This window comes from Crinia signifera, chromosome 2 (assembly GCF_055691185.1).
Source record: "Crinia signifera chromosome 2, ASM5569118v1, whole genome shotgun sequence".
NCBI classification, from domain to species: domain Eukaryota; kingdom Metazoa; phylum Chordata; class Amphibia; order Anura; family Myobatrachidae; genus Crinia; species Crinia signifera.
This window is the reverse complement of record NC_139218.1, coordinates 402,590,006-402,616,380: the sequence shown is the minus strand read 5'-3', so window position 1 is coordinate 402,616,380 and position 26,375 is coordinate 402,590,006. Positions and strand designations below refer to the sequence as shown.

At 51.1% G+C, this 26,375-nt stretch overlaps 1 protein-coding gene across 1 annotated transcript in view; it reads right to left on the bottom strand.

Annotated features, from left to right (window-relative positions):
- Positions 1–3,961: 3,961 nt before the first annotated feature.
- The window catches only part of DCHS1 (dachsous cadherin-related 1), a 108,102-nt gene continuing 85,688 nt past the window's right edge, over positions 3,962–26,375 (bottom strand). Inside the window, 4 exon segments of the mRNA XM_083170616.1 lie at positions 3,962–18,532; positions 18,717–18,858; positions 20,814–21,100; positions 21,395–21,525. Of these exon segments, the coding sequence (XP_083026742.1) occupies positions 15,930–18,532; positions 18,717–18,858; positions 20,814–21,100; positions 21,395–21,525 (3,163 nt within the window). The 3' untranslated portion in view covers positions 3,962–15,929.

The following is a 26,375-nucleotide window of genomic DNA, read 5'->3' as shown; positions in this document are numbered from 1 at the left end:
GTGAGGGAAAAGCTGGTGAGCGAAAAGGCATGTGAGGGAAAAGCTGGTGAGCGAGGGGGCATGTGAGGGAAACGCTAGTGAGCGAGGGGGCATGTGAGGAAACAGCAGGTGAGCGAGGGGGCATGTGAGGGAAACGCTAGTGAGCGAGGGGGCATGTGAGGGAAAAGCTGGTGAGCGAGGGGGCATGTGAGGGAAAGGCTGGTGAGCGAGGGGGCATGTTAGGGAAAAGATGGTGAGCGAGGGGGCATGTGAGGGAAAAGCTGGTGAGCGAGGGGCATGTGAGGGAAAAGCTGGTGAGCGAGCGGGCATGTGAGGGAAAGGCTGGTGAGCGAGGGGGCATGTTAGGGAAAAGATGGTGAGCGAGGGGGCATGTTAGGGAAAAGATGGTGAGCGAGGGGGCATGTGAGGGAAAAGCTGGTGAGCGAGGGGGCATGTGAGGGAAAAGCTGGTGAGCGAGGGGCATGTGAGGGAAAAGCTGGTGAGCGAGCGGGCATGTGAGGGAAAAGCTGGTGAGCGAGGGGGCATGTGAGGGAAAAGCTGGTGTGCGAGGGGCATGTGAGAGAAAAGCTGGTGAGCGAGGGGGCATGTGAGCGAGGGGGCATGTGAGGGAAAAGCTGGTGAGAGAGCGGGCATGTGAGGAAACAGCAGGTGAGCGAGGGGGCATGTTAGGGAAAAGCTGGTGAGCGAGGGGGCATGTGAGGAAACAGCAGGTGAGCGAGGGGGCATGTGAGGGAAAGGCTGGTGTGCGAGGGGGCATGTTAGGGAAAAGCTGGTGAGCGAGGGGGCATGTGAGGGAAAGGCTGGTGTGCGAGGGGGCATGTGAGGGAAAGGCTGGTGAGCGAGGGGCATGTGAGGGAAAAGCTGGTGAGCGAGGGGGCATGTGAGGGAAAAGCTGGTGAGAGAGCGGGCATGTGAGGGAAAAGCTGGTGAGCGAGGGGGCATGTGAGGGAAACGCTAGTGAGCGAGGGGGCATGTGAGGGAAACGCTAGTGAGCGAGGGGGCATGTGAGGGAAACGCTGGTGAGCGAGGGGGCATGTGAGGGAAACGCTGGTGAGCGAGGGGGCATGTGAGGAAAAAGCTGGTGAGCGAAGGGGCATGTGAGGGAAAAGCTGGTGAGCGAGGGGGCATGTGAGGGAAAAGCTGATGAGCGAGGGGGCATGTGAGGGAAAAGCTGGTGAGGCAGCGGGCATGTGAGGAAACAGCAGGTGAGCGAGGGGGCATGTGAGGGAAACGCTGGTGAGTGAGGGGGCATGTTAGGTAAAAACTGGTGTGCGAGGGGCATGTGAGGGAAAGGCTGGTGAGTGATGGGCATGTTAGGGAAAATATGGTGTCCAAGGGGGCATGTTAGGGAAAAGATGGTGAGCGAGGGGCATGTTAGGGAAAAGCTGGTGTGCGAGGGGCATGTGAGGGAAAAGCTGGTGAGAGAGCGGGCATGTGAGGGAAAAGCTGGTGAGCGAGGGGGCATGTGATGGAAAAGCTGGTGAGTGAGGGGGCATGTGAGGAAACAGCTGGTGAGCGAGGGGCATGTGAGGGAAAGGCTGGTGAGTGAGGGGGCATGTTAGGGAAAATATGGTGTCCAAGGGGGCATGTTAGGGAAAAGATGGTGAGCGAGGGGCATGTTAGGGAAAAGCTGGTGTGCGAGGGGCATGTGAGGGAAAAGCTGGTGAGCAAGGGGGCATGTGAGGAAACAGCTGGTGAGCGAGGGGGCATGTGATGGAAAAGCTGGTGAGCGAGGGGCATGTGAGGGAAAGGCTGGTGAGTGAGGGGGCATGTTAGGGAAAAGATGGTGAGCGAGGGGCATGTTAGGGAAAAGCTGGTGTGTGAGGGGCATGTGAGGGAAAAGCTGGTGAGCGAGGGGGCATGTGAGGAAACAGCTGGTGAGCGAGGGGGCATGTGATGGAAAAGCTGGTGAGTGAGGGGGCATGTGAGGGAAAAGCTGATGAGCGAGGGGGCATGTGAGGGAAAAGCTGGTGAGGCAGCGGGCATGTGAGGAAACAGCAGGTGAGCGAGGGGGCATGTGAGGGAAACGCTGGTGAGTGAGGGGGCATGTTAGGTAAAAACTGGTGTGCGAGGGGCATGTGAGGGAAAGGCTGGTGAGTGATGGGCATGTTAGGGAAAATATGGTGTCCAAGGGGGCATGTTAGGGAAAAGATGGTGAGCGAGGGGCATGTTAGGGAAAAGCTGGTGTGCGAGGGGCATGTGAGGGAAAAGCTAGTGAGAGAGCGGGCATGTGAGGGAAAAGCTGGTGAGCGAGGGGGCATGTGATGGAAAAGCTGGTGAGTGAGGGGGCATGTGAGGAAACAGCTGGTGAGCGAGGGGCATGTGAGGGAAAGGCTGGTGAGTGAGGGGGCATGTTAGGGAAAATATGGTGTCCAAGGGGGCATGTTAGGGAAAAGATGGTGAGCGAGGGGCATGTTAGGGAAAAGCTGGTGTGCGAGGGGCATGTGAGGGAAAAGCTGGTGAGCGAGGGGGCATGTGAGGAAACAGCTGGTGAGCGAGGGGGCATGTGATGGAAAAGCTGGTGAGCGAGGGGCATGTGAGGGAAAGGCTGGTGAGTGAGGGGGCATGTTAGGGAAAAGATGGTGAGCGAGGGGCATGTTAGGGAAAAGCTGGTGTGCGAGGGGCATGTGAGGGAAAAGCTGGTGAGCGAGGGGGCATGTGAGGAAACAGCTGGTGAGCGAGGGGGCATGTGATGGAAAAGCTGGTGAGTGAGGGGGCATGTGATGGAAAAGCTGGTGAGTGAGGGGCATGTGAGGGAAAGGCTGGTGAGTGAGGGGGCATGTTAGGGAAAAGATGGTGAGCGAGGGGCATGTTAGGGAAAAGCTGGTGTGCGAGGGGCATGTGAGGGAAAAGCTGGTGAGCGAGGGGGCATGTGAGGAAACAGCTGGGGAGCGAGGGGGCATGTGATGGAAAAGCTGGTGAGTGAGGGGGCATGTGAGGAAACAGCTGGTGAGCGAGGGGCATGTTAGGGAAAAGCTGGTGTGCGAGGGGCATGTGAGAGAAAAGCTGGTGAGCGAGGGGGCATGTTAGGGAAAAGCTGATGAGCGAGGGGGCAAGAGAGGGAAAAGCTGGTGAGTGAGGGGGCATGTGAGGGAAAAGCTGGTGAGTGAGGGGGCATGTGAGGGAAAAGCTGGTGAGTGAGGGGGCATGTTAGGGAAAAGCTGGTGTGCGAGGGGCATGTGAGGGAAAAGCTGGTGTGCGAGGGGGCATGTGAGGTAACAGCTGGTGAGCGAGGGGGCATGTGAGGTAACAGCTGGTGAGCGAGGGGGCATGTGAGGTCATCTCAAGCTTCTCATTCACCAGGACCCTCCTCCTCAGTCACCAGGACCGTCCCCCTCAGTCACCAGGGCCATCCCCCTCAGCCACCAGGACCCTCCCCCTCAGCCACCAGGACCGCCCCCTCAGTCACCAGGACCCTCCCCCTCAGCCACCAGGACCCTCCCCCTCATCCACCAGGACCCTCCACCTCATCCACCAGGACCCTCCACCTCAGTTACCAGGACCCTCTGCCTCAGTCACCAGGACCATTTCCCTCAGTCACCAGGACCCTCCACCTCATTGACCAGGACCATTTCCCTCAGTTACCAGGACCCTCCGCCTCAGTCACCAGGACCGTCCCCCTCAGTCACCTGGACCTTCCCCCTCAGTCACCAGAACCGTCCCCCTCAGTCACCAGGACCATTTCCCTCAGTCACCAGGACCATTTCCCTCAGTCACCAGGACCATTTCCCTCAGTCACCAGGACCCTCCACCTCATTGACCAGGACCGTCCCCCTCAGTCACCAGGACTGTCCCCCTCAGTCACCAGGACCATCCCCTTTAGTCACCAGACCATCCCCCTAAGTCACCAGGAATGTCCACCTCAGTCTCCTACACCCCAGAACCTCACCACCAGGACCCACATCCCATCTCCCCATCCCCTCGTACACCCCACCTGTAACAGACACTCACTGCGACTCCAGAATTCTCATTTACTTTATTACAAAGAGATTTCCACATGTAAAAAGGAAGTTTGTATAAAAGTTGGCACTTGTGAACTGGTAACACGAAGGGGTGGTAGGGTACATAGCAGTGCCCCCCTCGTGCCCAATATCCACCCTGTAATACAATAATGACATACATCCCCTTTTCCCCAACACAGGCTTAAATACATAGAAAATGAAGCAACGCTGTTGTTTCTCTGGAGTATAATAAATAAGGATCTGAAATATATTGTTCATGAGCTGCGATGTGGAGGGTAAATCTTCTGTGCTGGACACCTGGGAGAACACAGACACCTGTAACTGCTGGCACATCATAGGCTGGGAAAATGCTGGCGCATCATAGGCTGGGGAAATGCTGGCGCATCATAGGCTGGGAAAATGCTGGCGCATCATAGGCTGGGGAAATGCTGGCGCATCATAGGCTGGGGAAATGCTGGCGTATCATAGGCTGGGGAAATGCTGGCGCATCATAGGCTGGGGAAATGCTGGCGCATCATAGGCTGGGGAAATGCTGGTGCATCATAGGCTGGGGTAATGCTGATGGGCGAGGAGCGGGCTACCAATACTCTCCTGTAATACTGATGGGAGAGGAGCGGGCTACCAATACTTTCCTTTAATACTGATGGGCGAGGAGCGGGCAACCAATACTCTCCTGTAATACTGATGGGCAAGGAGCGGGCTACTTATACTCTCCTGTAGTACTGATGGGCAAGGAGCGGGCAACCAATACTCTCCTTTACTAATGATGGGTGAGGAGCGGGCTACCAATACTTTCCTTTAATACTGATGAGCGAGGAGCGGGCAACCAATACTCTCCTTTACTAATGATGGGTGAGGAGCGGGCTACCAATACTCTCCTGTGATACTGATGGGCGAGGAGCGGCCTACTAATACTCTCCTGTACTACTGATGGGTGAGGAGAGGGCTACCACTACTCTCCTGTAATACTGATGGGCGAGAAGCGGGCTACCAATACTCTCCTGTAATACTGATGGGCGAGGAGCGGGCTACCAATACTCTCCTGTAATACTGATGGGCGAGGAGGGGGCTACCAATACTCTCCTGTAATACTGATGGGTGAGGAGCGGGCTACCAATACTCTCCTGTAATACTGATGGGCGAGGAGCGGACTACCAATACTCTCCTGTAATACTGATAGGTGAGGAGCGGGCTACCAATACTCTCCTGTAGTACTGATGGGTGAGGAGCGGGCTACCACTACTCTCCTGTAATACTGATGGGCGAGAAGCGGGCTACCAATACTCTCCTGTAATACTGATGGGCGAGGAGCGGGCTACCAATACTCTCCTGTAATACTGATGGGCGAGGAGCGGGCTACCAATACTCTCCTGTAATACTGATGGGCGAGGAGCGGGCTACCAATACTCTCCTGTAATACTGATGGGCGAGGAGCGGGCTACCAATACTCTCCTGTAATACTGATGGGCGAGGAGGGGGCTACCAATACTCTCCTGTAATACTGATGGGCGAGGAGCGGGCTACCAATACTCTCCTGTACTACTGATGGGCGAGGAGCGGGCAACCAATACTCTCCTGTAATACTGATGGGCGAGGAGCGGGCTACCAATACTCTCCTGTACTACTGATAGGCGAGGAGCGGGCTACCAATACTCTCCTGTACTACTGATGGGTGAGGAGCGGGCTACCAATACTCTCCTGTACGACTGATGGGTGAGGAGCGGGCTACCAATACTCTCCTGTACTACTGATGGGTGAGGAGCGGGCTACCAATACTCTCCTGTACTACTGATGGGCGAGGAGCGGGCAACCAATACTCTCCTGTAATACTGATGGGTGAGGAGTGGGCTACCAATACTCTCCTGTAATACTGTAGGGTGAGGAGTGGGCTACCAATACTCTCCTGTACTACTGATGGGTGAGGAGCGGGCTACCAATACTCTCCTGTACGACTGATGGGCGAGGAGCGAGCTACCAATACTCTCCTGTAATACTGATGGGCGAGGAGCGAGCTACCAATACTCTCCTGTAATACTGATGGGCGAGGAGCGGGCTACCAATACTCTCCTGTAATACTGATGGGCGAGGAGCGAGCTACCAATACTCTCCTGTAATACTGATGGGCGAGGAGCGGGCTACCAATACTCTCCTGTACTACTGATGGGCGAGGAGCGGGCTACCAATACTCTCCTGTAATACTGATGGGCGAGGAGCGGGCTACCTATACTCTCCTGTAATACTGATGGGCGAGGAGCGGGCTACCAATACTCTCCTGTAATACTGATGGGCGAGGAGGGGGCTACCAATACTCTCCTGTAATACTGATGGGCGAGGAGCGGGCTACCAATACTCTCCTGTACTACTGATAGGCGAGGAGCGGGCTACCAATACTCTCCTGTACTACTGATAGGTGAGGAGCGGGCTACCAATACTCTCCTGTACTAATGATGGGTGAGGAGCGGGCTACCAATACTCTCCTGTACTAATGATGGGTGAGGAGCGGGCTACCAATACTCTCCTGTACTAATGATGGGTGAGGAGCGGGCTACCAATACTCTCCTGTACTACTGATGGGTGAGGAGCGGGCAACCAATACACTCCTGTAATACTGATGGGCGAGGAGCGGGCTACCAATACTCTCCTGTAATACTGATGGGCAAGGAGCGGGCTACCAATACTTTCCTGTAATACTGATGGGGGAGGAGCGGGCTACCTATACTCTCCTGTAATACTGATGGGTGAGGAGCGGGCAACCAATACTCTCTTGTAATACTGATGGGCGAGGAGCGGGCTACCAATACTCTCCTGTACTACTGATGGGCGAGGAGCGGGCTACCAATACTCTCCTCTCACTCTTGGCCCAGTGACATTAGCTGCAAGGGCATGATGGGAAATATTCAACCATCTTATAGCTTGGACAGATGGGTGCAAAGTGGAGATGGCAGCATAGAAAGTGCAGGGTCTGTCATATGAGGGAAAGTTCCACAACGTCACTTTGTGAAAGAATAGAGGGCAGGGAGGCTGCAGGGCAACGCAGGGGGAAATAAGAGGGGTGCAATTATACAACACAAAGGTATTTGGAGGTGCTAGACCTAGCACCCCCTCTACACTAACTGGTGTGGGAGCAATGTGGTGCTGGGATCTCCCACGGCTAACAATACTGTGAAATAATGGAGAAGGGAATACACACAAGTGGTACATGTCCTCAGGAACATGTAGACTCTGCAATATATACGACACACATGTAGGGGGGGGGGGCCTGCGCCCCTTCTCGCATCCTTATTACTTTATATAAAGTGATAGGTACCGTACTTAACACACATTGGGGTGCATGGGAGGGCGGTCGCAGTGACATCAGGGTACAGGCCCCAGCAAGACAAACACAGATCACGGAATCACCCCGCTGACGCAGGAGTACAGAACTGAGTATATATTCTGCATGGTCCACACTTTCATTTTCTAATCTAAGGGATCCTAAATTCCCTGACTTTAGACAGGTAGGTAAAGAGATCTGTATAAGTGCACTGACTACTTTATTGGGCCATAAAGGTGCATGCGGTGACAGCCTGCAGGGAGCGGTGTGACGGTGGCTGGGGGGAAGTGCTGGAAGTGTTCCATGCAGAACGTATATACAGGACATGATATAACCTCCTATAGAACAGTATACAGTAAGTCAGTATATTGCTGGAAGGCGTTAGACTTACGGCAGCAGTGATATGTATTCTCTCACTATAAATATATGACATGGTTGGAGATGAGGCTTTCTGCCTGGGTGACTAATGGGCATCATGCATAATTCTGCAACGGATACTTTAACATACAGTATCTCATTCAATTTGGGCCTATCATTTGCCAAACAATTTTTTTTTGGTGCACTCCTTCTGTTAGTTACATGTTCCTCCACCAACTTCCTGTCTAGGTCACACATTCCAACACTGACTTTCTGTCTAGGTCACACATTCCTCCAGAAAACTTCCTGTCTAGTTCACGCGTTCCACTAGAAAACTTCTATCTAGGTCATTCCTTCCATCACAGACTTCCTGTCTAGTTCACGCGTTCCACCAGGAAACTTCCTGTCTAGGTCACACCTTCCATCACAGACTTCCTGTCTAGTTCACGCATTCCACCAGAAAACTTCCTGTCTAGTTCATGTGTTCCACCAGAAAACTACCTATCTAGGTCATGCGTTCCACCAGAAAACTACCTATCTAGGTCACGGGTTCCATCACAGACTTCCTGTCTAGTTCATGCGTTCCATCAGAAAACTTCCTGTCTAGTTCATGCGTTCCACCAGAAAACTACCTATCTAGGTCATGGGTTTCATCACAGACTTCCTGTCTAGTTCACGCGTTCCACCAGAAAACTTCCTGTCTAGGTCACTCCTTCCATCACAGACTTCCTGTCTAGTTCACGTGTTCTACCAGAAAACTTCCTGTCTAGTTCACGTGTTCCACCATATACTTTCTGTTCTGGGCACATTTTACATGGTAAAACTTCTTTCCTGGGCGCATTACACCATAAGCTCATAATATATTCATATCCTAATCATTGATGCAGACTACATATATTTTATGTTATCTTAAACTACAGTATAATGACCTTCTTATATGCAGCCCTTTAGGATGTAGAAAAATTACCAGGTGCAATTTTTTTACATAGTATTCCTAACAATGTGCATCCTTAATTTTAATTTTGATTACATCCAGGACATGTTGGGGGTGTAGTGTCCAATGTCTGTATAGGGTGTAATAGATGTATTATGGCCAGTGGTCAGGACATGTTGGGGTGTAGTGTCCTATGTCTGTATAGGGTGTTATAGATGTATTATGGCCAGCGGTCAGGACATGTTGGGGTGTAGTGTCCTATGTCTGTATAGGGTGTAATAGATGTATTATGGCCAGTGGTCAGGACATGTTGGGGTGTAGTGTCCTATGTCTGTATAGGGTGTAATAGATGTATTATGGTCAGTGGTCAGGACATGTTGGGGTGTAGTGTCCTGTCTGTATAGGGTGTAATAGATGTATTATGGTCAGCGGTCAGGTCCTGTTGGGGGAGTAGTGTCCTGTCTGTATAGGGTGTAATAGATGTATTATGGCCAGTGGTCAGGACATGTCGGGTGTAGTGTCCTATGTCTGTATAGGGTGTAATAGATGTATTATGGCCAGTGGTCAGGACATGTTGTGGTGTAGTGTCCTATGTCTGTATAAGGTGTAATAGATGTATTATGGCCGGCGGTCAGGACATGTTGGGGTGTAGTGTCCTATGTCTGTATACGGTGTAATAGATGTATTATGGCCAGTGGTCAGGACATGTTGTGGTGTAGTGTCCTATGTCTGTATAGGGTGTAATAGATGTATTATGGTCAGCGGTCAGGACATGTTGGGGTGTAGTGTCCTATGTCTGTATAGGGTGTAATAGATGTATTATGGTCAGCGGTCAGGACATGTTGGGGTGTAGTGTCCTATGTCTGTATAGGGTGTAATAGATGTATTATGGCCAGCGATCAGGACATGTCGGGGTGTAGTGTCCTATGTCTGTATAGGGTGTAATAGATGTATTATGGCCAGTGGTCAGGTCATGTTGGGGTGTAGTATCTTATGTCTGTATAGGGTGTAATAGATGTATTATGGCCAGCGGTCAGGACATGTCGGGATGTAGTGTCCTATGTCTGTATAGGGTGTAATAGATGAATTATGGTCAGTGGTCAGGACATGTTGGGGTGTAGTGTCCTATGTCTGTATAGGGTGTAATAGATGTATTATGGTCAGTGGTCAGGACATGTTGGGGTGTAGTGTCCTATGTCTGTATAGGGTGTAATAGATGTATTATGGCCAGTGGTCAGGACATGTTGGGGTGTAGTGTCCTATGTCTGTATAGGGTGTAATAGATGTATTATGGTCAGCGGTCAGGACATGTTGGGGTGTAGTGTCCTATGTCTGTATAGGGTGTAATAGATGTATTATGGCCAGCGGTCAGGACATGTTGGGGTGTAGTGTCCTATGTCTGTATAGGGTGTAATAGATGTATTATGGTCAGCGGTCAGGACATGTTGGGGTGTAGTGTCCTATGTCTGTATAGGGTGTAATAGATGTATTATGGCCAGCGGTCAGGACATGTTGGGGTGTAGTGTCCTCTGTCTGTATAGGGTGTAATAGATGTATTATGGCCAGCGGTCAGGACATGTTGGGGTGTAGTGTCAAATGTCTGTATAGGGTGTAATAGATGTATTATGGCCAGCGGTCAGGACATGTTGGGGTGTAGTGTCCTATGTCTGTATAGGGTGTAATAGATGTATTATGGCCAGCGGTCAGGACATGTTGGGGTGTAGTGTCCTATGTCTGTATAGGGTGTAATAGATGTATTATGGCCAGAGGTCAGGACATGTTGGGGTGTAGTGTCCTATGTCTGTATAGGGTGTAATAGATGTATTATGGTCAGCGGTCAGGCCATGTTGGGGTGTAGTGTCCTATGTCTGTATAGGGTGTAATAGATGTATTATGGTCAGCGGTCAGGTCATGTTGGGGTGTAGTGTCCTATGTCTGTATAGGGTGTAATAGATGTATTATGGCCAGTGGTCAGGACATGTTGGGGTGTAGTGTCCTATGTCTGTATAGGGTGTAATAGATGTATTATGGCCAGCGGTCAGGACATGTTGGGGGTGTAGTGTCCTATGTCTGTATAGGGTGTAATAGATGTATTATGGCCAGCGGTCAGGACATGTTGGTGTGTAGTGTCCTATGTCTGTATAGGGTGTAATAGATGTATTATGGCCAGTGGTCAGGACATGTTGGGGTGTAGTGTCCTATGTCTGTATAGGGTGTAATAGATGTATTATGGCCGGCGGTCAGGACATGTTGGGGTGTAGTGTCATATGTCTGTATAGGGTGTAATAGATGTATTATGGTCAGCGGTCAGGACATGTTGGGGGTGTAGTGTCCTATGTCTGTATAGGGTGTAATAGATGTATTATGGTCAGCGGTCAGGACATGTTGGGGGTGTAGTGTCCTATGTCTGTATAGGGTGTAATAGATGAATTATGGTCAGCGGTCAGGACATGTTGGGGGTGTAGTGTTCCATGTCTGTATAGGGTGTAATAGATGTATTATGGCCGGTGGTCAGGACATGTTGGGGTGTAGTGCCCTATGTCTGTATAGGTGTAATAGATGTATTATGGCCAGCGGTCAGGACATGTTGGGGTGTAGTGTCCTATGTCTGTATAGGGTGTAATAGATGTATTATGGCCAGTGGTCAGGACATGTTGGGAGTGTAGTGTCCTATGTCTGTATAGGGTGTAATAGATGTATTATGGCCGGTGGTCAGGACATGTTGGGGTGTAGTGCCCTATGTCTGTATAGGGTGTAATAGATGTATTATGGTCAGTGGTCAGGACATGTTGGGGTGTAGTGTCCTATGTCTGTATAGGTGTAATAGATGTATTATGGTCAGCGGTCAGGACATGTTGGGGTGTAGTGTCCTATGTCTGTATAGGGTGTAATAGATGTATTATGGTCAGCGGTCAGGACATGTTGGGGTGTAGTGTCCTATGTCTGTATAGGGTGTAATAGATGTATTATGGCCGGTGGTCAGGACATGTTGGGGTGTAGTGCCCTATGTCTGTATAGGTGTAATAGATGTATTATGGCCAGCGGTCAGGACATGTTGGGGTGTAGTGTCCTATGTCTGTATATAGTGTAATAGATGTATTATGGTCAGTGGTCGGGACATGTTGGGGTGTAGTGTCCTATGTCTGTATATAGTGTAATAGATGTATTATGGTCAGTGGTCGGGACATGTTGGGGGTGTAGTGTCCTATGTCTGTATAGGGTGTAATAGATGTATTATGTACAGTGGTCAGGACATGTTGGGGTGTAGTGTCCTATGTCTGTATACGGTGTAATAGATGTATTATGGCCAGCGGTCAGGACATGTTGGGGTGTAGTGTCCTATGTCTGTATAGGGTGTAATAGATGTATTATGGCCAGTGGTCAGGACATGTTGGGAGTGTAGTGTCCTATGTCTGTATAGGGTGTAATAGATGTATTATGGCCGGTGGTCAGGACATGTTGGGGTGTAGTGCCCTATGTCTGTATAGGGTGTAATAGATGTATTATGGTCAGTGGTCAGGACATGTTGGGGTGTAGTGTCCTATGTCTGTATAGGGTGTAATAGATGTATTATGGTTTGTGGTCAGGACATGTTGGGGTGTAGTGTCCTATGTCTGTATAGGGTGTAATAGATGTATTATGGCCGGTGGTCAGGACATGTTGGGGTGTAGTGTCCTATGTCTGTATAGGGTGTAATAGATGTATTATGGCCAGTGGTCAGGACATGTTGGGGTGTAGTGTCCTATGTCTGTATAGGGTGTAATAGATGTATTATGGTCAGCGGTCAGGACATGTTGGGGTGTAGTGTCCTATGTCTGTATAGGGTGTAATAGATGTATTATGGTCAGCGGTCAGGACATGTTGGGGTGTAGTGTCCTATGTATGTATAGGGTGTAATAGATGTATTATGGCCAGCGGTCAGGACATGTTGGGGTGTAGTGTCCTATGTATGTATAGGGTGTAATAGATGTATTATGGTCAGCGGTCAGGACATGTTGGGGTGTAGTGTCCTATGTATGTATAGGGTGTAATAGATGTATTATGGCCGGCGGTCAGGACATGTTGGGGTGTAGTGTCCTGTGTCTGTATAGGGTGTAATAGATGTAGTATGGCCAGTGGTCAGGACCTGTTGGGGTGTAGCGTCCTATGTCTGTATAGGGTGTAATAGATGTATTATGGCCGGCGGTCAGGACATGTTGGGGTGTAGTGTCCTATGTCTGTATAGGGTGTAATAGATGTATTATGGCCGGCGGTCAGGACCTGTTGGGGTGTAGCGTCCTATGTCTGTATAGGGTGTAATAGATGTATTATGGCCAGCGGTCAGGACATGTTGGGGTGTTGTGCCCTGTGTCTGTATAGGGTGTAATAGATGTATTATGGTCAGCGGTCAGGACATGTTGGGGTGTAGTGTCCTATGTCTGTATACGGTGTAATAGATGTATTATGGCCAGCGGTCAGGACATGTTGGGGTGTAGTGTCCTATGTCTGTATAGGGTGTAATAGATGTATTATGGCCAGTGGTCAGGACATGTTGGGAGTGTAGTGTCCTATGTCTGTATAGGGTGTAATAGATGTATTATGGCCGGTGGTCAGGACATGTTGGGGTGTAGTGCCCTATGTCTGTATAGGGTGTAATAGATGTATTATGGTCAGTGGTCAGGACATGTTGGGGTGTAGTGTCCTATGTCTGTATAGGGTGTAATAGATGTATTATGGCCAGTGGTCAGGACATGTTGGGGTGTAGTGTCCTATGTCTGTATAGGGCGTAATAGATGTATTATGGCCAGCGGTCAGGACATGTTGGGGTGTAGTGTCCTATGTCTGTATAGGGTGTAATAGATGTATTATGGCCAGCGGTCAGGACATGGTGGGGTTTAGTGTCCTATGTCTGTATAGGGTGTAATAGATGTATTATGGCCGGCGGTCAGGACCTGTTGGGGTGTAGCGTCCTATGTCTGTATAGGGTGTAATAGATGTATTATGGCCAGCGGTCAGGACATGTTGGGGTGTAGTGTCCTATGTCTGTATAGGGTGTAATAGATGTATTATGGCCAGCGGTCAGGACATGTTGCGGTGTAGCGTCCTATGTCTGTATAGGGTGTAATAGATGTATTATGTCCAGCGGTCAGGACATGTTGGGGTGTTGTGTCCTATGTCTGTATAGGGTGTAATAGATGTATTATGGCCAGCGGTCAGGACATGTTGGGGTGTAGTGTCCTATGTCTGTATAGGGTGTAATAGATGTATTATGGCCAGCGGTCAGGACATGTTGGGGTGTAGTGTCCTATGTCTGTATAGGGTGTAATAGATGTATTATGGCCAGCGGTCAGGACATGTTGGGGTGTAGTGTCCTATGTCTGTATAGGGTGTAATAGATGTATTATGGCCAGCGGTCAGGACATGTTGCGGTGTAGTGTCCTATGTCTGTATAGGGTGTAATAGATGTATTATGGCCAGCGGTCAGGACATGTTGGGGTGTAGTGTCCCATGTCTGTATAGGGTGTAATAGATGTATTATGGTCAGCGGTCAGGACATGTTGGGATGTAGTGTCCTATGTCTGTATAGGGTGTAATAGATGTATTATGGCCAGCGGTCAGGACATGTTGGGGTGTAGTGTCCTATGTCTGTATAGGGTGATATAGATGTATTATGGCCAGCGGTCAGGATATGTTGGGGTGTAGTGTCCTATGTCTGTATAGGGTGTAATAGATGTATTATGACCAGCGGTCAGGATATGTTGGGGTGTAGTGTCCTATGTCTGTATAGGGTGTAATAGATGTATTATGGCCGGCGGTCAGGACATGTTGGGGGTAGTGTCCTATGTCTGTATAGGGTGTAATAGATGTATTATGGCCAGCGGTCAGGACATGTTGGGGTGTAGTGTCCTATGTCTGTATAGGGTGTAATAGATGTATTATGGCCAGCGGTCAGGACATGTTGGGGGTGTAGTGTCCTATGTCTGTATAGGGTGTAATAGATGTATTATAGCCAGTGGTCAGGACATGTCGGGGTGTAGTGTCCTATGTCTGTATAGGGTGTAATAGATGTATTATGGCCAGCGGTCAGGACATGTTGGGGTGTAGTGCCCTATGTCTGTATAGGGTGTAATAGATGTATTATGGTCAGCGGTCAGGACATGTTGGGGTGTAGTGTCCTATGTCTGTATAGGGTGTAATAGATGTATTATGGTCAGCGGTCAGGACATGTTGGGGTGTAGTGTTCCATGTCTGTATAGGATGGGCTGTATCTTATACTGAAGCAATATTAAGGGGGTTGGATAGCCCCCAATGATCAAATATCCAACCCACAGGATATATTCTGTACGGAGCAATTCAGCATTGCTCCGGTGTTAGGGCTGCAGCTGTTACATGGTCAGTAAATACTGTTTGCTACAGTACTTCATTAGTCCCGTCACCAGATTCTGAGGTCACATGCGCAGAGCCGCTGGTCACACAGTAGGGAGGCGGCAGAGAAGTCCAAGCGGATACCTCTCAGCATCCCCAGAACTCCCATGGGAAGGAGCCCTGCAAACAAGCACTATCTGTAGAGAGCATTAATGTGACCTCATCACACAAGGCCATTGGGGAATTGGTTATGTCTAATGAGCTTTTACTGAGATTTGCAATATGTGTTCTAAGATCCAAATCCTTATCTGCAACCAAGAGACACATTATATGTACCCCTCCTCACACCCATCATCACCTGCCTTCTGTCTATGCCACCTGAGCCACTGAGGGTCACATAACATGAGGAAATGCAGTAATACATAATACATAGTATGTTCTACTAAGTTATCACCTTCACACTAAATGTATCACACGTGACATCACATTCTTGTCTGGGTCACATGTCTTTAATGCCAGCACCTGTTCCAGTGGCGTCAGCCTGGTCACTTCCTTTGTTGGCTGCATGCAGCTGCTGGTGAGCAGGTCCTGCCTGATGCGGAGAAGATGCTGAAAGGAAAGTAGCTGCCAGTGTGGGGCAGGACTGCGTCGGACAGCGGTATTGCTGAAGAATACGTTACAAGAAGAAATTAGACTAAAAGTCTCCAACCCAACTCTTTCGTTGTACGCTGCACCAGTCACGTAAGGCTACCCCTGGTCAACAGAGGGGGCACGAGAAGGATATACCATAGAAGAATTACCTATTAATAAAGCCTCCAAAAATAGCTCTGATCAGGGAGAGGTTTGTCCTAAACCGCATGATGCATCGTCTTTATCTTCCATTTTAGGCAGATTTTATGTCTTTTAAAGTTTTAGCCTCTTTCCATAAAATACTTTCTGACCAATCCTGACTACTGTTGGTTTTTAACTCTCTTCTATTTCTTAGGTGTCCTGTACCCTCCTGGACGGTTGGATGTTACTAAATGCTTAGCTCCCCATCACCAGCAGGGTCAAGGCTGTGCTCTGTGCTAAGGATAGATGCTGATGGACCTTGCGAGATACCAAAAGGGGACACAACAGGAGAGCGAGCTGCCAGTGGAGACAGAGATGGCGAGAAGCTGGGTGGTATAGCTGAGCTTGAAAGGGATGCCTCGTGAGTTATAGGGGAACGACGTAGAGAGGAGAAATTAGGGAAGGTTCTAGTGGCAGCAGGTTTAGGGGGCACGGTTTTCGCACCGGGGTGGGCAACAGAGGTGATAAGAGGAGGTGGATCAATGCGGGGTTGAGGAATGGCTTTGGGCTTTGGTTGGAAAGGTCTTCTCAATGCTGACTCATCCTTGAGCCTTGCAATCTCCATGAACACACTGGCCAGCGGCTGAAACTGAGGGCACCAATTCAGTAAATAATCCCAGTTGTAGCTGCCACGCAACTCCTCATCACTAGCCACAATAGCGGTCAGAGAGCCTTCCACGGATGGTTTGCCATCTTCGGGGAAAGTGTAGTCCTTGGGATGAGACATGTTAAGTCCACAACCTACCCCCATAAAAGCACCTCCTCCGCTATCATCTCGATAAAGTTGTGACTGACAAGAAGCCTTTTTGTTCTTGAACCATTGCCCACTATCCATGGAGGGGTCGCAGGAGATATCAGACAGTTGGTCAGCATCTTGCTGGATTCCAGAGTCAGGTCCACGTGCAGATATGTGCTCTTGCATGGAGGATGTAATACTTGCAACTCGAGGATATTCATTGATCATACGGATTTCATCATCTTCAGCAGCTTCAGCCGATCCACGACCACTGGAATGTGAGGGGTCTAGAGACCCTCCTCTAGTATACGAGCCATCTACGGTGGAAGATTCCATGGAGTAGCCTGGAAGAGTCTGGTGATAAATGCGATCACCACCGCCGAGTGCAGATTTGTCATGCCCAATCCTTTGCAAAGTACTGCCTTGTAAATTGTCCAATTGGGCATCAGCTTCTTGTCGTTTCTTCTGTGCCCCCCGAGACCTACAAACCACCAGAATAATGGCTACTGCAGCTAGTACCACCACCACTGCCAATGAAGAAGCCACAGATACTATGAGTAACAAATTCAGGTCAGGGGCCAAACCAAATGAAGTGTGAGTGATGTCCACAGTAAGCTGAGCCACAGCAACACGGGAAGATGGTAATGGGCTGTGGGCATGGACCTCCACTGTCATCTCCCTAGTCTCTCTTTTGGAACGGCCAGAACGGTGTCTTTGACCATCTACTTTCAAGTAAACATAACCAGTGGTTTCGTTGATCCCAAAGTATGGGGATGATTTGGAGAATGAGTAAAGAACCACCCCATCAGCTCCTTCATCTTCATCTGTGGCCTGAACACGCCCAATGGTCTGACCTTTAGCAGCTCCCTCTGGCACCTCAAAATTGAAGTATTGGGACACAAACACAGGGTCATACTCGTCTTCCCCAGTCACGAGGACCTGCACAGTGACTGTTGCTGAAAAGTTTCCAGCATCCGTTGCTTTTATAATCATATTGAAGGCTTTGCTCCGCTCATAGTCAAAGCTCTGCCGCGACAGCAGCTCCCCTGAAGTCCTGTTGACAGAGAACACATCTTTGCCAGTGAGCAGACCTGGTTCTGTTGCTGGGAGCTCCAGAACGGAGTAGAGCAGCTGACCAAACATGCCTGTGTCTAGATCAATGGCATGAATGACCGTGAGCAAGGTGTTTGCTGGCCGGTTTTCTCTAATATTGGTGGTCAGAATCTGGACTGGAAAGTAAGGCTTGTTGTCATTGATATCGCGCACCTCCACAGTAACAGGCACCAGAGCAAAATTGGCTTGACCACTGTTGCCATCAAAAGCCAGGACTACCAGGGTATGCGTAGCCTGCCTCTCCCTGTCCAGCTGGCGGACTAGCTTTATTGCCCCTGTCGCCTCGTTGATCTGGAAAAGCCGGCTCTCATCTCCAGATGTGATTCTGTAATGTATCATACCGTTGTCACCAGAATCAGAGTCCTGCGCCAAGACCCGGAGCACCTCGGCCCCCACAGGAGCAGCTTCGCTAAGGAGCACGTTGTAATCCGGCCGTGGGAATATTGGAGGATTATCATTGATGTCCAATATGGAGATGAGGACATGGACAGAGTGGCTTCGTTGGGGGACACCTCTGTCAGATGCCCCCAATGTCAGGTTATAAGTGTGAATGGTCTCGAAATCTAGGACGTCCATCAAGATGACTGAGGCAATGTGCTGAAAGTGACCGTTCCACAGGCGCACTCCACCCTGTACCTGGAAAACATTTCCAGCATTGCCGCTCAGAATGGTATAATCCAGCACTGAGTTTTCTGGAGTCAGGTCTGCATCCGTGGCCTCTAGAATCAGAAGAGTGCTCCCGAGTGGAAGGTCCTCGGGAACTGTAGCCGTGTATTGCTCTTGTGGGAAGGTCGGAGAATGGTCATTAATATCCATTATGAGGATTTGTACGGTTACAAGGGATGCGAGACTCGGTGAACCATGATCTCGGGCTTCTACCAACACATCCACCAGTGGCCTCGAGGCTTCCAACTCCATGGCCTGTGTTGTAAATAGGGTCCCTGAAAGAGAGAAGATGCATTATTGGCCAACAACCTTCAGACAGAAAGCGTGGACCCCCCCAGGCCAGCATGAGACATGGTCTATCGCACATCACTGGTGACAGCAGAGCGGGTCACATGGCTCCGTTATGCAGAGCCCTATGGGTGGCAGCACATGCAGGAAGAGACAGTAATGTGATCATACCATTGTCTGGGTGGATGTAAAATGTTCCGCTTCCGGCTGAAAGCACTTTGTAGGTGATTCTGCTGTTCTCACCGGAGTCACGATCGCTGGCTGAGATGCTGATCAGCGGGGTCCAAGCCTGAGTGTGCTCCGACACGGTCACCTGAGGAGATGGAGTGCGTGACTATCACTGCAATAGCAGGTTACCAACAGCAGAGGGCGTTCTCTACAATACAATATAATCCTACGAGACACGCGGGGCTTCCATCACAAATGCTGGGGCCCGGGACTGACAGAATGGTGGGGCCCCCATAGGGGAAAGGCGGGGTGCTACAGCATAACACACACATTCCATAATTCTATTTTATTTTACATTTGCTTAATGTCTCAGGTCACTGCTATTCCTTCATGCACCTCTCATAGGGGCTCATTTATCATTCAATATTTGGGCAAATTCCCCGAAAAATAGCAGCAAATATTAAATGTCCCCCGAATGAAAAAGCAGAGACCGCTGAAGGTATCTCCAATATCTGCTACGTCCCCCATGGGTTTCTATGGGGATGTGATGCTGCCATTTAGCAATATCCAGAATGCAAAGAATTCCAGATATTGGCTCCTGCGGCTCCTGCTGCTACCAGCATCTGAAATGGCGATAACCCATTGCAGCCTTCCGGCTACAAACCGCACTGCTGGACAGTGTTGCAGGGGCGGATTTGGATTGAAATCCGGCCCGTGAAGGGGGGACGCTACAGCCTGGGGGGTGTGTGTGTGTGTGTGCATGTGTGTGTGTTTGCGGTCGCCACAGGGGGGGGGGGGGTTCGGGGGTGGCGGGGGTGCGGACACTACTGACCACCGCCGCGCTTCCGTCGACATCCTGCTCACACAGTGCAGCATAGCTTAAAATAAATATGGCCGCCGCATATGTGCATTAAATATATGCATATATGCCGCGGCCATATTTGTTTTGGGCAATGCTGCCGTTTGTGACCAGGCTGGGCTGCGGCCGCTTCTAACCAAGGTAAGCGGCCCAGCCAAAGTGAAATCTGGTCCGGCCCACCGGGAACCGGCCCGGTTTCCCGGTGGGCCAATCCGCCTCTGTATTGTTGCCACGGAACCCACCCCAGAATCAGCTGATGTGCATAGCCGTCTGTACCTCTCATTCCCTTCATTTGCTCCAACTCCTCTCCTACTTAAATCTTCCATCTCTAACCACTGTACCTCACTCCATCCTTCTATGAGCCTTCCACCTCTTCTCCTCCTTCCACCGGAACCCTTGTATCTCTCTGTCCCTCCTCCCACCCGGAACCCTTGTACCAAAGGCGTAACTACCATAGGTGCAGGGGTGCAGCTGCTATGGGGCGCAGAGCTGAAGGGGGCCCATCTTTACTGTCTAAGTAATATGTTTTACACACATTTATCACCATCAGTTGCTAAATAGGGGCCCTTTAAAACCTTTTTTACTATGGGGCCTATGTATATCTAGTTACGCCCCTGCCTTGTTCATCTCCCTCCTTTCATCCAGAACCTTTGTACCTCTCCCTCCCTCCTTCCACTTGGAACCCTTGTACATCTCACGCTCTCCTTCCACCCGAACCCCTCTACTGGTTTATGTGCGGGTAGTCTGCACCCGTCCTTCATCCTCATGCGGCCTCCTGGACTCCAGAGCTCAGGGAGGGGAGTGGGGGACATGAAACAATGGAGGGGGCACCTGTTAGGCTGGAGCTGCAGAGACGGTGGGCACTGGTTGGTAGCAGGAGTGGGAAATGGAGCCGCTTATGCCGCCAGCTACCCATCAGCTCCCCCTCCTCACCTGCCTGGCAGAGCCGGGGATCACTAACAGCTCGTCCATGCACTACCCTTGCCAGAGACGCAAACAGAGCCACCAGCACCAGGATTACCAATATGGCTCCTGATTGGCTGGCAATCAGGAAGCTGGTGGCTAGTGCATCTGTAATGTGCTACTGCTGTCCGCGTCTCTGGCAGTGCACAGTACTAATCGCAATGCTGCCCTCCGGGCCCCAATTCTAGCTGGGCCCGGGACTCTGGTACCCCTAGGTGGATGGGGGTAAATGGATGGGGGGTAGCAGTGATAGGTCGGACACATATACTGAGCTATACCTGGTACAGGTTCTGCTTGAACTCTGGAGCATTATCATTGACGTCTTCCAGTGTCAGCCTCAGGTCTGCCCGTGTCTGGTGCTTCCCATCTGACGTCTGTATGGTTAGCGTGTACGATGTACGGTCCTCATAGTCCAACGGCTCCGTCAGCCATATCTGTCCACCGAAACGGAAGATGCTAAATGGTCCACCTGGAGATCCATCCACCGACAGGGAGTACCACAAGGGCGGGGACGAGTCCACGTCATTGGCGGTCACATGAGCAATCTCAGAGCCAATCAGCCCATCTGGAAAAGAGTCACCAGCGGTTATTCTGTATGGTGCACAATGAGGAGTCTGAATGAGGACCTTCTCTTCCAACAAGTGACCCACCACCATCTTCCCCCTACGCCCTCCGCAGGCATGGCACAGTAGAGGTGCCCTTATGTATGCAGAGAGGTGGCATGTAAAGGTTAGCTCCACCTATAACCGATCCCCCGGGGACTATGTACCCACCATGCAGACCCTCCATGCTCTTACACTACCAGATACAATGTGGACCAGGATATTCCACCTCATGTGGGCAGCATGCGGTACCGTACCCTCACGGACGCTCAGCTCCAGCTGCAGAGGAATAGTCGGACTGTTATCATTCACATCCATTACCACCAGGGTGAGGGTCGCTGTGCCGGTGAGAGGCGGAGATCCCCGGTCTGCTGCCATCACAACCAACCTGGAGAGTAAATCAGAGACTATCGTCATACGGATCCTCCTTTCCCCCATATACAGTAACGGTGGATCCTTCCTCCCCCTATATACAGTAATGCTGGATCCTCCCTCCCCTATATACGGAAACGCTGGATCCTTCCTCCCCTATATACAGTAACACCGGATCCTTCCACTCCGATATACGGTAACACCGGATCCTTCCTCCCCTATATACGGAAACAGGGCCGGCGCTACCCACTCAGCAGCTCCAGCAAAGCAGGGAGGCGCCATGCTGAAAAGGCGCTGTCTCTCTCCCTGCTCTGCTAAAGCTGCCTCAGCCCTCACTGTCACTGCCTCCTGCACGCCGCTCGCAGCGCCTGTCTGACAGCGGGTGTCAGTATGGAGAAGCTGAGCAGCTCCCTGCACCGCACACACACTGTCCTCCCCCTGAGACCTGCCCCCTCTTCCTCACGGACACTTGCACTGAGGCATGTAGTGATGTCTGTGAATGCCTGGATGACATGTCATGTCCGGATCCGCCCCCTACCCATTGCTCCCTGCGCCTGTCAGCTGTCAATCAAATGATGAACAGGCAGCAGGGAGCAATGGTTAGGGGGCGGATCCTCCCCTCTTATTCCAACTCCTCCCTCTCTCCCCTCCTTTCCCCCTCAGTCACGAGAGGGGTGTAATGGCGTCCTCAGCGTCCTGCCTACGCAGATAGAAGAGGAGGGACTGCACAAGAATTAAACAGCAAAAGAACTGAGTCTGTTATTATACATGTTTATAACAAATTTTTTAATCATTTTAATAATTGTAGATTTTTCTATATTAATTTAGACACTTTTCAAATAATGGGCTGGGTTATGTGTCTAATGGTGGCCATACACGCTGCAATAGCAGCGTGCGATGCGATGTGTGCTCCTGCGGGCATCGCACAGTACAAAAAGTATGTGCTGCACATACTTTTTGTACTGCTTTCGGATCGCATCGCACACACATTGCATGCATGCCGTGCGATGCGATCTAGCACATAACGTGTACGATTCTTGCAGCGTATATGGGCACCTTTAGTGCCTGCAACATTTTGCGGACACAGCACTGAGATGGTGTATGCATACATGTACATGCACCCGAGATCCTCCATAGGATCGCATGTTGCATATACTCCCACAATCGGGCTGCAGCTTGTTGCAAAGGCAATGTGAAAGGGCGCAAAATTCATGGTTTGCAGGAGGGCGCCGGACACCCTAGCACCGGCCCTGTACGGAAACACTGGATCCTTTCTGCCTTATATACGGTAACACGATTTCCTCCCTCCCCTATATACGGTAACACCGGATCCTCCCTCCCCTATATATGGTAACACGATTTCCTCCCTCCCCTATGTACGGTAACACCAGATCCACCCTCCCCTATATACGGTAACACCGGATCCTCCATCCCCTATATACGGTAACACTGGATCCTCCCTCCTCTATATACGGTAACACTGGATCCTCCCTCCCTTATATACGGTAACACGATTTCCTCCCTCCCCTATATACGGTAACACCGGATCCACCCTCCCCTATATACGGTAACACCGGATACTCCCTCCCCTATATACGGTAACACCGGATCCTTCCTCCCCTATATACGGTAACGTCTGACCTTTCCTCCCCTATATATGGTAACACCGGATCCTCCCTCCCCTATATACGGTAACGCTGGATCCTCCCTCCCCTATATACAGTAACGCTGGATCCTCCCTCCCCTATATACGGAAACGTGGATGTGTGTTACGGCCGCAGTGTATCACAGGCAGTGGGGGAGATGAGGGCCGCAGTGTGTCACAGGCAGTGGGGGAGGTTAAGGCCGCAGTGTATCACAGGCAGTGGGGGAGATGAGGGCCGCAGTGTGTCACAGGCAGTGGGGGAGATGAGGGCCGCAGTGTATCACAGGCAGTGGAGGAGGTTAGGGCCGCAGGGTATCACAGGCAGTGGGGGAGATGAGGGCCGCAGTGTGTCACAGGCAGTGGGGGAGATGAGGGCCGCAGTGTATCACAGGCAGTGGGGGAGATGAGGGCCGCAGTGTATCACAGGCAGTGGGGGAGATGAGGGCCGCAGTGTGTCACAGGCAGTGGGGGAGGTTAAGGTCACAGTGTATCACAAGCAGTGGGGGAGATGAGGGCCGCAGTGTGTCACAGGCAGTGGGGGAGGTTAAGGCCGCAGTGTATCACAAGCAGTGGGGGATGTTAAGGCCGCAGTGTATCACAGGCAGTGGGGGAGGTTAAGGCCGCAGTGTATCACAGGCAGTGGGGGAGATGAGGGCCGCAGTGTGTCACAGGCAGTGGGGGAGGTTAAGGTCACAGTGTATCACAAGCAGTGGGGGAGATGAGGGCCGCAGTGTATCACAGGCAGTGGGGGAGGTTAAGGCCGCAGTGTATCACAGGCAGTGGAGGTGGTTAGGGCCGCAGGGTATCACAGACAGTGAGGGAGATGAGGGCCGCAGTGTATCACAGGCAGTGGGGGAGATGAGGGCCGCAGTGTGTCACAGGCAGTGGGGGAGATGAGGGCCGCAGTGTATCACAGGCAGTGGGGGAGGTTAAGGCCGCAGTGTATCACAGGCAGTGGGGGAGATGAGGGCCGCAGTGTGTCACAGGCAGTGGGGGAGATGAGGGCCGCAGTGTATCACAGGCAGTGGGGGAGGTTAAGGCCACAGTGTATCACAAGCAGTGGGGGAGATGAGGGCCGCAGTGTATCACAGGCAGTGGGGGAGGTTAAGGCCGCAGTGTATCACAGGCAGTGGGGGAGGTTAAGGCCGCAGTGTATCACAGGCAGTGGGGGAGATGAGGGCCGCAGTGTGTCACAGGCAGTGGGGGAGGTTAAGGCCGCAGTGTATCACAGGCAGTGGGGGAGATGAGGGCCGCAGTGTGTCACAGGCAGTGGAGGAGGTTAGGGCCGCAGGGTATCACAGGCAGTGGGGGAGATGAGGGCCGCAGTGTGTCACAGGCAGTGGGGGAGGTTAAGGCCGCAGTGTATCACAAGCAGTGGGGGATGTTAAGGCCGCAGTGTATCACAGGCAGTGGGGGAGGTTAAGGCCGCAGTGTATCACAGGCAGTGGGGGAGATGAGGGCCGCAGTGTGTCACAGGCAGTGGAGGAGGTTAGGGCCGCAGGGTATCACAGGCAGTGGGGGAGATGAGGGCCGCAGTGTGTCACAGGCAGTGGAGGAGGTTAGGGCCGCAGGGTATCACAGGCAGTGGGGGAGATGAGGGCCACAGTGTGTCACAGGCAGTGGGGGAGGTTAGGGCCGCAGGGTATCACAGGCAGTGGGGGAGATGAGGGCCACAGTGTGTCACAGGCAGTGGGGGAGGTTAGGGCCGCAGTGTATCACAGACAGTGTGTGTGTATGGGGGAGGGGGTAGCTCCGCAGTGTATCATGGGCAGCGTGTGTGTCTGTGTGTGTGTGGGGGGGGGGGGTTTAGGGCCACAGTGTGTCACAACCCCAGAATATCATACACATGAGAGATGTGGACACATGAGAGACGTGGACGCAAGAGAGACGTGGCCTGGCACACACGAGCTGACACAGGTACATATCTTGGTACTTGTTTCCTAGCACGGCGCCACCGATTTTACTTGTATGCAATCGGGTTTCAAAAAAATCGGGCCAATTGCATCGCATGCAACCAAATTGCATGCAATGCGATTGACCCGACCGACTCGATGCCCCCCAGACCCCATTTTTCATTGTATGCCCCCTATTGTTAACGACACACCACGTTCAACGTGAACCCGAAGCGTGGCAAGCACAGCGAGCCCGCGAGGGGCGGCGGCACACGTCCTCTGACCTTTTCATACCCCCACTATCCACGTCGGCGTGGAGTTGATTTTATATAGTGTGGCGAGCGCAGCGAGCCAGAAGCGTGGCGAGCCCTTGCGAGCCCCACGAGGGGACGCGCATTACTTCACAGGTATTACGTGGCCCCTCGCCACACTATGTAAAATCAACTCCACGCCAACGTGGATAGTGGGGGTATGAAAAGGTCGGAGGACGCGTACCGCCGCCGCTCGCCACGCTTCGGGTTGGAGTTCATCGTGGGGTGGCGTTAACAAGGGGGGGGGGGGCATTTTACATACAAATTACCCATCAGGATGGGTATACAATCAAAAATTGGGTATGGGGGGGCATTTAACAATGGTTACTATGTAAAATCGGGTCCATCGTATTGGTCGCATTATAATGGCATGTGATGGACCCGATTTTAAATTTGTCGGGAAACCCAGGGCCGGTGCTACCACTAGGCAGCTTTAGGCAGCCTCAAAAATTTGTACCAAAGGATGGGTTAGTACACTACTGTGTACACCCTCAGGAGCGCTTAATTAGAGTTGCTGACTCAATAGGAGCAGCTGCTTGGGTGGGGAGGGTCAGTCCCCACACAACATAAGAAAAAAACACAATACAAAAAGCAGCGCTCACAATTAATGATGAGTGAATCAGATTTCAAAATTCATATAACAATTTATTAAAAAACAATATTAAAAATAATTCATATATAGCAGCATATTTTTAGACATATAATTGATGTAATTCAAGTGTACACTATTACAAAAAAACTGTTGTAGTAATTCATGAATAAAAAAAAAGAGGTTGTTTGTAAAAGCAATAACTGGTGACCAGATCTCACGTGTATCAGGATTTCCCCGTCCGGGGTAGGAGGAATAATGAAACCCGCACTGTCCACACTAGATGATAGTCCCAAAATTGTGATGGAGTCCGTAAACGGCGATTTGTAATCCTTGTGGGCACACTGAGGGAGTGGCTGATGTTGTGTTTGCCTACCTTCAACCTCGTGGCCAGGTATCCAGATGGAATTAGATGGTAAATTGAGCCGT